Source organism: Muscardinus avellanarius, assembly GCF_963383645.1.
Source record: "Muscardinus avellanarius genome assembly, chromosome: 13".
Classification (NCBI taxonomy): Eukaryota; Metazoa; Chordata; class Mammalia; order Rodentia; family Gliridae; genus Muscardinus; species Muscardinus avellanarius.
The window spans coordinates 40,786,138-40,801,250 of NC_137799.1; the positions used below are offsets into that span (position 1 = coordinate 40,786,138).

At 46.1% G+C, this 15,113-nt stretch overlaps 1 protein-coding gene across 1 annotated transcript; it reads left to right on the forward strand.

Moving 5' to 3' along the window:
• Positions 1-861: 861 nt before the first annotated feature.
• CCL21 (C-C motif chemokine ligand 21) lies at positions 862-5,408 on the forward strand (the record flags this gene model as incomplete). Its single annotated transcript, XM_080708946.1, has 4 exons — positions 862-928; positions 1,029-1,149; positions 1,241-1,423; positions 5,387-5,408. 4 exons carry the CDS (start codon positions 862-864, stop codon positions 5,406-5,408), a joined length of 393 nt encoding a protein of 130 aa, XP_080565072.1.
• Positions 5,409-15,113: the final 9,705 nt, after the last annotated feature.

Sequence of the window (15,113 nt, forward strand, 5' to 3'; positions counted from 1 at the left end):
TTCTAAATTACGGCCCAATTATTCTCACAAACCATATCCCAGAATAAGTTCCAAATGGATAAGAGATTTTAAAGGGAACTACAGGAATGCCACAATGCAAAAGGGCAGAGTAAGAAGTTATAAGGGTCTGTCGCTCCACCAGAACATGTACTGAAGTGGAAAGAGTGATTGAAATCAACTACCTCAGAACTCTGGAACCTAACTGGATAGTCATAACAATGGGGGGAGTGTTTTGATGAGAGAAGAGATCTATGGTCTTTATAAGAGAGCATAACTAGGCCAGCGTGGTGGCGCACACTGTAACCCCAGCTTTCAGGAGGCTGAGACAGGAGGATCGCAGTTCTCAGACAGCCTCAGCTACTTAGTGAGGCTCTTTGCAATTCAGTGAGACCTGGTTTCAAAATAAAGAATAAAAAATAGGGCTGGGGGTGTAAGCCAGAGGTAGAATGCCCCTGGGTTCCATCCCCAGTACCACAAAACCACAAAGAGAGAGAGACAGACAGACAGACAGACAGACCGACCAGGAGCCTAGTGAGGAAACCATCATAGTGTCACCACCCAGGGGAGAAGTGGCGAGGCCCTCACCAAGACAGTGGCTGGAAATAGAAGGTGGGTCTCGTGGACCCCACTGATACTGAGGAGGTAGAATCAGGCAGCCTGGGGACTGATTGGCTGTGTGCTTTTAGCTGAGGCATACTAGTGAGGCTGGACCTGGCTTTTAGGAAGGAAAAGGAGGGGGTGATAAGGGAAGTGAAAGTGTCCGACTTGCATAAATAGGCGGCAGGCCAGCCCAGCCCACAGAGACCCTCGGCTTTGGCTGCCCGTCCCGCCAGCAGCTCGTCTCCATCCTCAGCCACAGCTATGGCTCAGATGCTGGCCCTGGGCCTCCTTATCCCAGTCCTGGCCCTCTGCATCCCCCAGACCCAAGGTACCAAGGAGGGAGGGGCCTTCCCTGGGGGAAAGAGACCGGAGAGACCTGGGTAAGAACTTCTAAGCTCCCCTGGCCTCCTGTGAACCCCACCCTGCAGGCAGTGATGGAGGGGCTCAGGACTGCTGCCTCAGGTACAGCCAGAATAAGATTCCCTACCAGGTGGTGCGTGGCTACCGGAAGCAGGACCCAAGCTTAGGCTGCCCCATCCCAGCTATCCTGTGAGTGGGCGCAGGGGGTGGGCATTGGCCGGCAGTTGGGTGGGGAGGGATGGTGGGCAGAACTGAAGCGGCTTACCAACCCTCCGCCCAGGTTCTCGCCCCAAAAGCGCTCTCAGCCCGAGCTGTGTGCAGACCCCAAGGAGATCTGGGTGCAGAAGCTGATGAAGCGTCTGGATAATCCACCGGCCCCTCGGAAACCAGAGAAAGGCTGCAGGAAGGACAGGGGAACCCACAAGCCTGGGAAGAAGAGAAAGGGCCCCAAAGGTTGCCAGAGGTGAGCTGGCTGAGTGGCTGGGAGGGCAGCGGAAGGGAGCCCCAGGCAGCACCTCACACACCTCTCTGCCCTCCCAGGACTGAGAAGCCGCAGGCCCCAAAAGCGTCTGTGACCAGCCCAGACCCAGGACCCCAGTGACCAGCCTGGAGCGCAGGAGGCCTCCACCACCCTCACCAGGGCGTGGAACCCCACCCACGAGGCAAGAGGGGGACTATAGGAGAGGAAGGACTCAGGGTCCCCAGAGCAACCACCCCGACTGGTCTTGTCACACCCCTTCCCCAGCTTTAAACATCCCCATCGGCATTCACATCCCTCCCTTGCAGGGCCGAGCTACCTGTGCTGGGCCCGGCTCAGAGAGGCAGAGGAAAGAGAGACTCCCAGGGAGAATGAGAGGAGACAGCAGGACTGTCCCCTCTGGGAGATCACCCAAGATCCAAGACTTGGCCCTGCTCCCCGCTGCACCCCACTTCTTCCTTGTAAATGTAATTTATACCTAACTGAATAAATAGCTGTTCCAGCCTCCCATCCAAATACCTGGCACTGTGTTTGTGTTATTGGGGAAGCCAATGTTGCTGCAGGGTGGGGTCACACACTCCAGGGCTCCAGCCAAGAGCTCAGGATGGCGAATTCTATGTTCCCATCTACCAAAGTAGGCGGGCTTGGGGTCCTGAGCTCTGAGAAATCTCTGCCAATGGAGGGATGATGGACCTGGGGCTTGTGTGTGTGTGTGTGTGTGTGTGTGTGCGCGCGCACACACACACACACACACACACACACACACACACACACCGGCTCTGTGGGCTTCTGGGACCCTGCAGAGATCCCTTCCCTGATTCTGTTCAGCACTCTTATTCCAGCTCTGACCCCAGATCTTTTCTCAGATCTACAAGGTCTACATCCCCTTTCCTTGGGACCTACTGAACGAGAACTTCTAAATGCCTCTAGAAAGGTCCCCAAGAGCAGTGCCCTCTGGTGACACAGGCAAACACAAGTTCTACTAAAACCGTTCTGAGGCACAGTCACAGCCCTGGAAGGACCCCTAAGGCCCATTCAGTGACGCCAAGCCCTGGCCTGGCCCTTTGTTTAACAGGGTTCTTGTGAACACTTTCTATTCCTATTTGGGTTCCTTGAATCCCTCGGCTTCCATCCAGTCAGGAAAGTCTCCTCCCTTTGTGTTTTTTCTCCTTCTCCCCTTGGCGAATACCCCAGGCACCTGAGTTCTTTTAACCTCTTGAAGACAAAGAATAAACCTCCTGAAGCATCTTTGGGAGCCCAGGATTCAGACTCAAGACTCCAGCGGGCTCTCCTCTACTACTTCCTCCCCAGGGCAGAGGCCCCCTGTTCCCTCCTCAGCCCAGGAAGGGAAAGGGAAGACCACTGGGTGGGGGCAGGCAGTGTGAGAAAGAGGGGACAGTCCTGGGGGAAAGACAAGGAAGGCAGGAACCTGAAAAGCCCATTTGCCACGATAAATGCACGCCACAAAATTTACCCCTTCCCATAAGGTTGGTAAAGTCTCTGCCCCTTGCTCCTCATGGGGCTGGTGAAGACAGGGACTCCCCGCTACCTATCCATGCATGAGTATGATCTTAGCCCACAAACTCAGCTGTGCAAGAAAAGAAAAACTGCATTTATAAACGTTCTTTAAATGGACTTCATTGCTAATCCAAGCCCCCGCACTGGAGCGTTGGTGAAGAAACCCCATCTGCCAAAGGCTGCATAAAAGTCATAGAAACACAAAGCCCCAGGGCAGGCCTCCCACCCCCCCCCCAAAAGAAACAACCTCCATCCCAGCACTGAACATCACCAGAGCACACTCTTTGGTCTCCACGTTCTGTCTCTTCGGGTCTGTGACAACTCTGAGATGTGGGAATTCAGACCTGAGAACCTGAATATGTAAAGACGAAAATATAGATGAGTGTGTTTGTATCTTTGAGGTAGAAAAGAACTTAAGCAAGAAATAAAATCAAATCATAGCCATATGCAGTGGTACATACCTATAATTTCAGCTACTCAGGAGGCTGAAGTAGGAGGGTCGTAAGTTTGAGGCCAGCCTGAGCAACTTAGAAACACTTTGCTCCAAAATTTAAACTGGGGATGTACCTCAGTGGTAGAATGCCTCTGGGTTCAATCCCCAGCACCACACACACACACACACACACAAATTTTTAAGAATAAAAAGGCCAGCCAGGCATGGTGGTGCAGACTTGTAATCCCAGCATTTGGGAGGCTGAGACAGGAGGATTATGCAAGTTCAAAGCCAGCCTCGGCTACTTAGTGAGGCCCTTTGCAACTCAGTGAGACCCTGTTTCAAAATAAAGAATTAAAAAGTAGGCTGGAGGTGCTGTCAGAGGTAGGATGCCTATGGCTTCCTTCTCCCGTACTTCCCAAAACAAACAAACAAACAAAAAAAGAATAAAGAATAAAAAGGTCTGGAGATATAGCTCAGTGGTAAAGTGCACCTGGGTTCAATTCTCAGTACCAAAAATAAATCAATACCATTTAATTCAAAGATGATGGGTGTAGGGTAAAGATGGCAAATTAAACATATGTTTTTATTTTCACTCCTTCCTGAGCCCCTAATGAAACTACAGTATGGTAAATACAGTATGGTAAATACTTACATATGGTAAGTATGGCATGCTTATGTTTATGAAAGCATAACACACAGGACCCAAATGGAAGAGGAGATTAACGTCACGCCAAAAGACTGATGGTCAGACGAGTAAATATTTCCATAAGGATTAATACAATGCATAAAATAAAAGTATAAATTTGAAAGATATCCACTGGCTTTTTCTCATATACACTAAAAATATATATTTTACTGAATATTAGTATGCCAGTAGTCAAAAAGGAAATAATTAATGGCTTCTACTAGAAATGTAAAAAAAAAAAAAACTGAGTATGGGGGTACATGCTTGTAATACTAGTACTTAAGAGGCTGAAACAGGAGAATTGCAGGTTCAAAGCAACCTAGTAAGACCCTGTTTCCAAATAAAAAAGAAAAGCAGGCTGGGAGTGTAGCTTGAAGGTAAAGTCCCTGGGCTCAATTTTCAGTACCAAAAAATAAAAGAAATGTAAAAGGAAAAAATCATAAAGACAAATTATCTCCAAAAATTCACAAAACAACATCCCCAAAACATGAAAATAATGTAATCCCTGAAATCTTGAGTGCTCCTTTAACACTAAAGCACTAAAACACTCATTGCTATAAGACTAAGTTATCAGCCAGGCTGGTGGCGCACGCTTGTAATCCCAGTACTTGGGAGGCTGAGACAGGAGGATCACACAGGTTCAAAGCCAGCCTCAGCTACTTAGTGAGGCCCTCAGCAACTTAGTGAGACCCTGTTTCCAAATAAAGTATAAAATAGGTCTGGGAGTATAGCCCAAAGGTAGAAAGCTCCTGGGTTTCATCCCCAGTAACACACACACACACACACACACACACACACACACACAGACTGAGTTATCACTGCCTTCTAACAATATCCTCAGTACTATCAAGAAAATTCTAATATCATGTATTTAAATGATTTTACCTAGCCAGGCATGAGGTAACATGCTTATAATCTCAGCACTTAGGATGAGACAGGAGGATAGCAGGTTCACAGCCAGCCTCAGCAACTTAGTGAGGCCATCCGCATTTTAGTGAGAATGATAATTCTCACTAAATAATTCTGTTATAAAATAAAAGAATAAAATTGGGCTGGGGTTATAGCTCAAAGGTAGAATGCTCCTGGGTTTCATCCCAGTACCACAAAAAAAATTAAAAAAATAAATGATTTTTACCTCTACTATAGACTAATCACATGGCATTCATAAGTACACACACACACACACACACACACACACACACACACACACACACAATGACGTATAGGCCAGCTCCTTGGTGCCAGAGTTGTCACAGAATCTAAAGTCTACTCTTTCCCCTCATTCGCTCCTTCTCTGTCGATCTTTTAGTTGGCTCTTTGATCTGAGCTGATAGAAACGTCTTCACCGCTTCAGTCATCTGCACCTGAAACCAAATTCCGGAGTAAGAAGCCAGGCTTCTTAACAACCCTCCGCCCATGATACCTGCAACCACTTTGGCTTGCCACAACCTCATCCCTGGCTCATCAATCCAGCCTTTTAAGGGAACACAATCACCAGTAAAAGTTATGTTGAAGTTTTATGTCATTCAAAAATTAACAGGGCAGTGTCGGACGCCCAGCTCAGCCCAGGCATCTTCCACCTTGCTGTAGGACCCAGTGAAGCTCAGAAGGATGGGATTTGAAACTTGTTGCCTAGGAAACTCAAAATAACGTGTTTCCTAGCTGTAATCAAGTATCTGGGAAACATGTCTCCCGCATCCAATGACCTCTTTTATAAAGTACTTTTTCTTTCCCACGTTCAGCTGTTATTTTTTTTCTTGTATTTTAGGGAAAAAATGAGGCTGTTTTGTAAAATCAACAGTCTTGACCAAAAAATTACCATTTTTATGAATGCTGAAATGCCCAAGCTTCTTTTTCTAACACCCATATTTATAATTCTTCTAGTGATGTCTACTTTTCAATTCCCCTGTAGAGATTATAGCTGAAAAGTTATTTTCTTTTTAATTTGGAAATAGGGTCTAAGTTGCTGACAGCCTCACTAAGTTGCTGAGGCTGGCTCCGAACCTTCGATCATCCTGTCTCAGCCTCCTAAGTATTAGGATTACAGGCTTGCACCACCACTCCTGGCTTCATTTTCTTTAAGATACCTGTTTCTCAGTTGTGGCAAACTAAAACACCCCTGAGAAACTCTGTTAACATATTAGACTTTTGCTTTAGAGTAGTGAAATGTGACAACGAATTCCAACCCAATAGTAAGAGACTATCCGGACATCACTTGTTTCTGTTGGGTACACTCCCCGATCTGCCTGAACCGCCGCTAGCTACCAAGTCGTCCTTGCCACGCTCGGCCACCAGAGGGCGGCAACGGTGCTCATTTCCTTCATCTTTCTGGGACCATTTTTTGTTTGTTTTTATTATTTGGCCTGAAATGTGTCTCATGTTAAGCCAGAGGTCCAGCGTTTTCTTTGTCCATCTTTGATCTGGAAAAGTTCCTTTTCTGCGTGTTGGGCTCAAGCCCTTAATCATGCGGCACCAAGCAAACAGTTAAAAACCAAAACAACCAAAACAGAAAAAGAAAAAGAAAAAAGCATCCGCTTAGAGTCGGTACTCAATTAAGTCCTTTAGAAATCAGTCGGGTGAGGATTATTCATGCTGCGAAGGAAGTGCCGGAGGTGATGTGAACATCCGTCGGCTTTTATGCCAAACATTAATTCTTTCATGTCTTCAGTAGTTGGCCTCGGACTCGAGGGTAAATTAGGGATATTTGGGTGGGGACCTATTCGAGGGCAGACGTAGGCCTTCGTCCCCCCATTTGTCTAGGAGGGTCTCGTGGGGATGGGAGGCCTGAACGTCGGCGGGGATTTAGAATGTGAGCAAGATCCTAGCCCAGGGCAGCCCAGGTGGCCCAGGTCCCCAAAGGTGCGTGCACCACCCATGGTCTGGGACCCCAGGCGGGAGGACGGAGCTGGGAAAGCGACAGACTGTTCCAGGCTCCGGGAATACGGACACCAAGGTCCCTGTCACCCTCCCTAGGGAACCCGCGGGGTCAGAGCCGCATCCGCCTCCGCCCTGCCAGAGCCGCGCCTCGCACCCGAGCCTCCCTACCCAAGCTTGGGGCGCCCCCTGCAGGCCTGTGCACGGAGACACATTAGGCATACAGGCAGGTGCAAACCGTCTACACCACACACACACACACACACACACACACACACACACACACGCACGCACGCGCACACACACACACACACACACACACACACACACACTCGGTCGTCCACAACCCCAAGGAGTGGTCATCCACAACAGCTCGGCATATGCACACTCATCCATTCAACCATTCAACAAGCATTAAGCATTTAGCCCGGGTCCTCTCGTACATCCACCAAGAACATGGCTGACCTCCTAAGCCTGAGTCCCTTCAATTACCCCAAGGCGCCCTCCATCCAAGTCCACCGACCCCCAGGGCAGGAATTTAGTCAGACTAGGGTGCAGGAAGACCGGGCATGCTCCCTTAGGCTGAGCTGGTGGGGCTGAGCTTCCCTGAGCCCGGTTCCCGGGTTCACAGTGAACCCAAAGCCCCACCAAGGGGACGTGGCTGGGTAAAGGATGAACTAGATGAGGTTTGCAGTACTGAGAGTTCTGTGCATGTGGTCAGAAATGGTTTCACACTGACTCCAGGCCCCCACCCTAGCCCTCCCCTAATGGGTTGCCAAAACAAGGCCGGGGGGTTGGCGTCAAACCCTCCTCACAGGGGCCTGTGCCTTTCCCTTTCGTCATAATAGCGGCTACCTGCATAACATCCCGACTGCCCCATCTCGATTCCTCTTCACTCTGTCTGTAAATGTTGGCAAGCCTCAGAACTTGGAACTTGGACCTTTTCTATCTATACTCACTCTTGTGGTGATTTTATTGTCTTGTGACTTCAAATACCATCTCCACATGCTCCCAAATGTTTATCTTCAGCTAGAACCCTTCCCTTGAACTCCAGACTCATGCCAAGTACCTACATCACGTAGCTTCAACTTAACAAGTCAAAACCAGGCTCCTGATCTCCCTACGCACCCACTCCTCTGCAGTCATCCACATCTTGATAAATACAAGTCCACCTATTGAGTTATTCATGTCAAAAGCCGTGCAGTCTTCTTGACTTTTCTTTCTCAAATTCTATACTGAACCCTCCGCGAAGCCCATCAGCTCTACATTGTTTCCAGAACCAACCACCTCTCGCCAACTCCAAGCAGCATCAGCCCCCTGGATCACTTCAACAGCCTGGCTGCCTCCCTGCCTGTTCTTGCAGCACTTTGGTCTATATTACACTTAACATCTAGAGGGAGCCTGTTAAAACATAAGCCAGATGACATTACACCTCTCTTCAAACATCCCAATGGCTCCCCATCTCAGTAAAGGACAAGCTTGACAATGGCAGACAAAGCTTCTCACTGCCTGGTCCCTGTTACCATCCCACTGTACCTCCCGTGCTCTCCCCTTTTGGCCTCCTGTCTGCTCCTCAAACACACTCTGGCCTCAAGACCTCTGCACCTGCTCTTCTCCCTATCCAGAAGTTCTTACTGTATGGCTCCCCCTGCCTTCTTCAGATGAGCTCTCAGCTCACATGTAGCCAGTAAAATCTTCCCCGACTGCTCTATTTAAAGTAACACCCAAGCCAGGCGTGGTGGCACACACTTGTAATCCCTGCACTTCGGAGGCTGAGACAGGAGGATTGCGCAGGTTTGAAGCCAGCCTCAGCTGGCTTAAGAGACCCTGTTTCCAAATAAAAAGTATAAAAATAGGTCTGGGAGTGTAGCCCAGAGGTAGAAGGCCCCTGTGTTCCATCCCCAGTACCACACACAAAAAAAATTTTAAAAACAAAAAATAGGTCTCAGAGTGTAGCCCAGAGGTAGAAGACCCCTGGGTTCCATCCCCAGTACCACCAATAAATAAATAAATAAATATAGAATAACACCCTTGCTGGGTGTGGTGGTACATACTTGTAATCCCAGCATTTGGGAGGCTGAGACAGGAGGATCGCAGTTCGTGGGCAGCCTCAGCTACTTAGTGAGGCCCTTGGTAACTCAGTGAGACTCTGTTTCAAAATAAAGAATAAAAAATAAGGCTGTGGTGTTGCTCAGAGGTATAATGTCCCTGGGTTCCATCCTCAGTATTGCAAAAAATAAAATAAAATAAAATATGTACTCCCTAACCCTCTTGCCTTCTTTTTCTTCATAACACTTATTGCCATCTAACATACCATAGGATTTTTATGTTTACTTACTATTTGTCTCCTTTATAAGAATAAAAATTCTGCAAGAGCAGGAATGCGTATCTGTTTTGTACACTGCTGTACTCCATTGCCAAGGATGGTGCCTAACGCAAAGGCAGCCCTCGGCCATGTTTGTAAGGTGAATGTGGTACAAATGCCTTTCCCCTATTATTTCACTATTTCACTCTTTCTGGCTTATTCTCGGGATCTTTCCCAACAGGCCCTCCAGACACATGATTAAAAATGAATTGAGAGAGCCAGGCATGGAGGCGCACGCTTGTAATATCAGCGCTTAGAAAGCTGAGAAAGGAGGATCGCACGGGTTCGAAGCCAGCCTCAGCTACTTAGTGAGGATTCAGCAACTTAGTGAGACCCTGTTTCCAAATAAATTATAAAATAGAGCTGAGAGTATAGCCCAGAGGTAGAAAGCCCCTGGGTTCCACCCACCCCCCAGTACTACAAAAAAAAAAAAATGAATTAAGACCTCTGTGACGGTTTTGCACTATACTATTGTACCATTTAGGAACCTGGCAGGAAACAAATGCATACTCAAAAAGGCTTCATGGAAAAGAATTTGGTAAAGGGACCACTTACAGAGATGATAGTAAAGTTGTTATAGGCAGCCAGTGTACACAAATTAGGTAGGATAGCTCCAAACCTCAGGCCATCTACTCTGCTAGCCAAAGTATACACGTTGGCTAGCCACAATTTCATTCTTTACTCACTAATCCAACCCTTGCACTGCCTGAAATTCTGCCTGCTGAAAGAACTTCCCTCACCACTGTCTTTCAGGGCCATCCCTGGATAGGGCCGTAAGTGCATGTCTATTAGTAATGTTAGCACTCCTTAAAGACCCATCTGAAAATCAAGACTGTGCACTTTTCTCCCTCTGTAAACTGTACAGACAACTCCATGAAGCCATAACTGTGATCAGAGGACAAGCAAAAAATAACTTAAGTAGCAGTCTGTACCCCCTTCCCATGCTTTACTCATGCCTTCCCAAACTTCTAAGGTCTGGTCTCTTATGTCCACTTAATAATGAATGCTGCTGTGCATATCCAGCTAGGTAATTATGATAGATAATACCCTTAGATGGCTTTACTACATGGTGAACTAGTACCCTGATTTTAGACCAGGACCCAGTGGCAAATCAGAAACTCATGGCAACCAAGAAAGGTGGAGGAGGAGTCAGAGATAAAATATAACTTCCAGACCATACATACTACCAGTGACCCACTTTTCCAACTAGACCTCACCACCTACAGTTTCCACCACTTCCCAGTAAGCAATTTAAATGATCAATCCAAGCTGGGCGTGGTGGCGCACGCTTGTAATCCCCGCGCTTGGGAGGCAGAGATAGGAGGATTGCGCAGGTTCGAAGCCAGTCGCACGCGCTGGCTTAGGAGACCCCGTTTCCAAATAAAAATGTAAAAATAGGTCTGGGAGTGTAGCCCGGAGGTAGAAGGGCTTCCAGGAACCCCAGTACCACCAAAAAATAAAAAAATCAATTATCAATCCATCAAATGGATTAATCCACTCATGAGGTTAAAGCCCTCAGGATCAAATCATTTCCTATAAGCTCCACCTCTGGACATTGTTGTACTGGGGTCCGATCCCTCAACATGTGAGACTCTGGGGGACACTGCAGATTCAAGTTATAACAGGTTCCAGCACTGCCCTCTATTTCTCAAGAATTTCATTCTTTCTCTTGAAATAAGGTTGCCTAATTCTAAGATACCATCTCCCATCCTTGTCTTCATCTCTAGCCTACTAAGAAAGCCATACAGAACTTTTCAAAAAGACTAGAATTCTCCCCAGTGCTCTCTTATTGCCTGGAGAAGGAAAGTATTTTCTGGGCTATTCGCAGGTATGCACCTCTCTCGCCTTGGCATTCCTTCCTTTACTTTGCTACTCAAAGTATGGTATAAGGACCACTAGCAGCAGCAGCACTTAGAAGTTTGTTTGCATTATCTTGGGCTTCACTCCAGACCTACTGAATAGAATCTATAACTTAGTAAGACTCACAACCCCAAGTAAATCATACCAATATTAAAACTTGAGGAACAATGTCCTATAATATACAGTAAAGTTCTAGCATCTCAACCTGATATTGATCATAAGCTACTGTTGAATCCAGGCTTTCCATAACCCACTCAACAGAATATTAACCCCACTCCCAGTGATCAGCTAATGTAACAATACTCAAATCCTAAAGGAATGTGCCATGTCATTATATCTGTTCCAAAGGTCTCAGAACTGTCCTAATCCAAGTTGGCAAGTTCCTGCAACTCCTTTAACATATGTGCTTTTGCTCTTGGAAGATATCTTATACTTTCTTGTCTAGACAATGTTGGGATCTAACTCTCACTATGGGCCTGGAAACTATGAGGGGTGGTCATGGTGGGTCCTGAGGAGAAAAGCATGCCCTTTTCTGGGGAATTATTAAAACCATTTTCTGCCAGACATGGTAGCACAAGCTTGTAATACCAGTCAGTACTTGGGAGGCTGAGACAGGAGGATCGTGGTTCATAGATAGCCTCAGCTACTTACTGAGACTCTGTTTCAAAATAAAGAATAAAAAATTGGGCTGGGGGTGTAGCTCAGAGGTAGATTGCCCCTGGGTTCAATCCCCAGCATCACACACAAAAAAATTCTAATAGAAAGGAATGTTGCATTGGTCCTTCATAGTTTTCAGGGGAAGGGGCAATGATGTTTTGCCAAAAAGGAAGATCCAGGAGTATCTGGAGGTTCAAAATTCACTGGTTCATCTCTGCCCCAATACCCAATCCTAAGTCTCGGAGTCTGTTTCTTCCCAGCAGTGCCTTTATTCCAGCATAAAGGATATGGTAGCCTTGTGCATTCATCTGGTATTGCAACTCTACAAAACATACGGTCAGGTCTTGGGTCTAATCCTCAGCCAGATCTGTCTTGTGGCCACATAAATTAAACATTTCTTAAGACTTCCATAGAGGTTATTTAGATCTCTATCCATGCCTTGAATTCAAAGTTCATGATCTTAACCTTTTCTTTTTGTAATGTAATTTTTTTTTTTTTTTTTTTTTTTTTTTTTGCGGGTCTGGGGATGGAACCCAGGGGCATTCGACCTCTGAGCTACACCCCCTGCCCTATTTTTTTATTCTTTATTTTGAAACCAGGTCTCACTGAGTTGCAGAGGGCCTCACTAAGTAGCTGAGGCTGTCCGCGAACCATGAACCTCCAGTCTCAGCCTCCCAAATGCTGGGATTACAAGCGTGCGCCACCACGCCCGGCTTTGTAATGTAATTTTACTAGCACAACTAGAAGCAGGCAACTCACCCAACAATGTATGTAATTACCATTTGCAATCATCATTTTTGGTAATTACCTCGGGTAATTTTATCTCCTAATTTGTGTCTTTCAATATTCCATTTATGTCCCACTGAATTTGATACTACTGTATTTTTCTGATTGCTTGTGTTCACCTTCTCCATGCAAGATTACCCACGCACTCATCAGATATATGTGCAACCCAATCCTAGGATTCCACTCTGGGAATCTGCTTCTGGGATCTTTTCTGGTGCCATTTACTCTATCAGTGAGGATCCTGGTAGGAAAGAGATGGGACATTGTAAAGATATGGGAAAAATCAAACACTTTTATTATTCTCACTACTCAATACTTGAGGTGCTCCCCACCCAGCAATTCTTTGACAAACATCAGCCATGTGTCCTTTTGTTTAATTCAATTCTGACACTATCTACCTTGGGATAACATCAGATGCCAAGAGTTGAGGACTCCATCCCACAAAACTTTCCGTTATGCCTGTGCTTCTGACCAACCAGAGTTTCCCATGACTCTCTCCTTTGATGGGGAATGAGCCTGTATTGATTGCTAATAAGATCTGTATTCATTGACAAAAAGAACAAGCTTTCATGCTTAGGCAGAACAATAAAATCCCTTTCTCTGCCTCTAACCTTTCAGCCAAGAGCTGTACCCAGGATTGACCTTGGTCAGCTAAGAGTTGGCTATTAGCCAAATGAACACTAGAATTATATGGATTTTTACAATAGTTTCGGCTAAAGTTAAAGAGGAAAAGCAAGCTATATTAACCAGATAGTAATTAGTAATTACACAAAATAGTTATAGCCCCCAACCCTCATACTTTAAAAGACTATATTCCTGTGCCTTTCTTTTCTTTATTGTAAGACAAGTTTTTAACCTAATAAGCAACTTTTAGCAGACAGAGATAGGAAAGGCTAAAAACTCACCAAGGACACAGGTGGACAATGCATGCTTTAAAACTAAAACCAAAGACAAAGGGGGCTTCTTCCATGCAGCCCCCTGACCAAGTAACACTCTCAATCATTTTCCTCGTCTGTCCCTGTGAGGAAAGGCTTACACAGCAGAGATAACTGGCAAGCCTGCATCTGCTTTTGGTGGGAAAGGAGGACTATTGGCTAAGGAGGATGGGAGGAAGAAGATAATGAATTCTTATAAAAATGTTACATGTTCAGAGACCTCACTGTCTTACTTTCAGTGCACTCCACTGCTTTTTCTCTGACACAGTGCTTAGATGGTTCTGTCTCTTCTTTCTACCTTTGTAATAATAAAAATTGCTTAAGCTTGCAGCAGTATAGTTCTGGCTATTGTTTCTAAACTAGCTAAGAACAAGAACCCATGTCACCATCTCAAACTGTTATATCCTTGGATTTAATTTGCTAGAGCAGCTCGCAAACTCCAGGAAACATACTATTTATTACAAGCAAAGGATACAGATGAACAGCTAGATGAAAGAGATAACAGGGCCAGGGATAGGAGGAGCACAGAGGAGCACAGAACTTCCTTGCCATCTCCAGAGCCCCCTCCAGGAACCTCCACTTGTTCAGGTATTCAGAAGTCTTCTGAACGCAGTCCTTTTGTAGTCTTATGAAAACTTCATTATGTAACCATAATCAATTACATGATCTGATATTGTTTTATCAGTTCAATGGGGAGAAGGGCCTCCTCCCTCCCTGGTAGGGAGGACTGAAAATTCCAATACTCTTATCACAAGGTTGGTTCCCCTGGCAACCAACTCCCACCCTGAGGCTCTCTGGGAGCCCCCCTCACTAGTCATCTCATTAGCATACAAAGACATTTTTATCACTCCAGGGATTCCAAGAATTTTCAAAACTATGTCAGGAAAAGAATAGGAAGGTCAAATACGTATTTCACAAAACCACATACTCTCAAAATAATTTAACCAGAAAGATTTTAATAAAGGGACAGTTTAAGGGGTGGGGTCAAAATTAAAGAACCAACGTGGATCAGTGAGGACTGGGGTCTAGCGATGTGAGATGCTACTGCGGTACCACAGCGGGAAGGGGTAAAAGGAGGAAATGGCATTTCAAGAGTTTTGGTTAAGCCCGGGGCAGTGGTACACACCTGTAATCCCAGTACTTGGAAGGCTGCGACAGGGTCACAGGCCAACCTCAGCAACTTAGTGAGACCCTGTTTCAAAATAGTAATAATAGCCAGGTGTGGTGGTGCACACACTTGTAATCCCAGCATTTGGGAGGCTGAGACAGGAGGATCACAGTTCAAGGCCAGCCTCAGCTACTACTTAGTGAGGCCCTTTGCAACTCAGAGACCCTGTTTCAAAATAAAGAATAAAAAATAGGGCTGAGGGTGTAGCTCAGAGGTAGAATGCCTCTGGGTTCCATCCCCAGACCCACACACACAAAAAAAAAAACATAGGGCTGAGGGTGTACCTCAGAGGTAGAATGTCCCTGGGTTCCATCCTCAGTACAGCAAAGTAATAATAATAATAATAATAACAACAACAACAACAACAACAACAACAACAATCCCTGGGCTT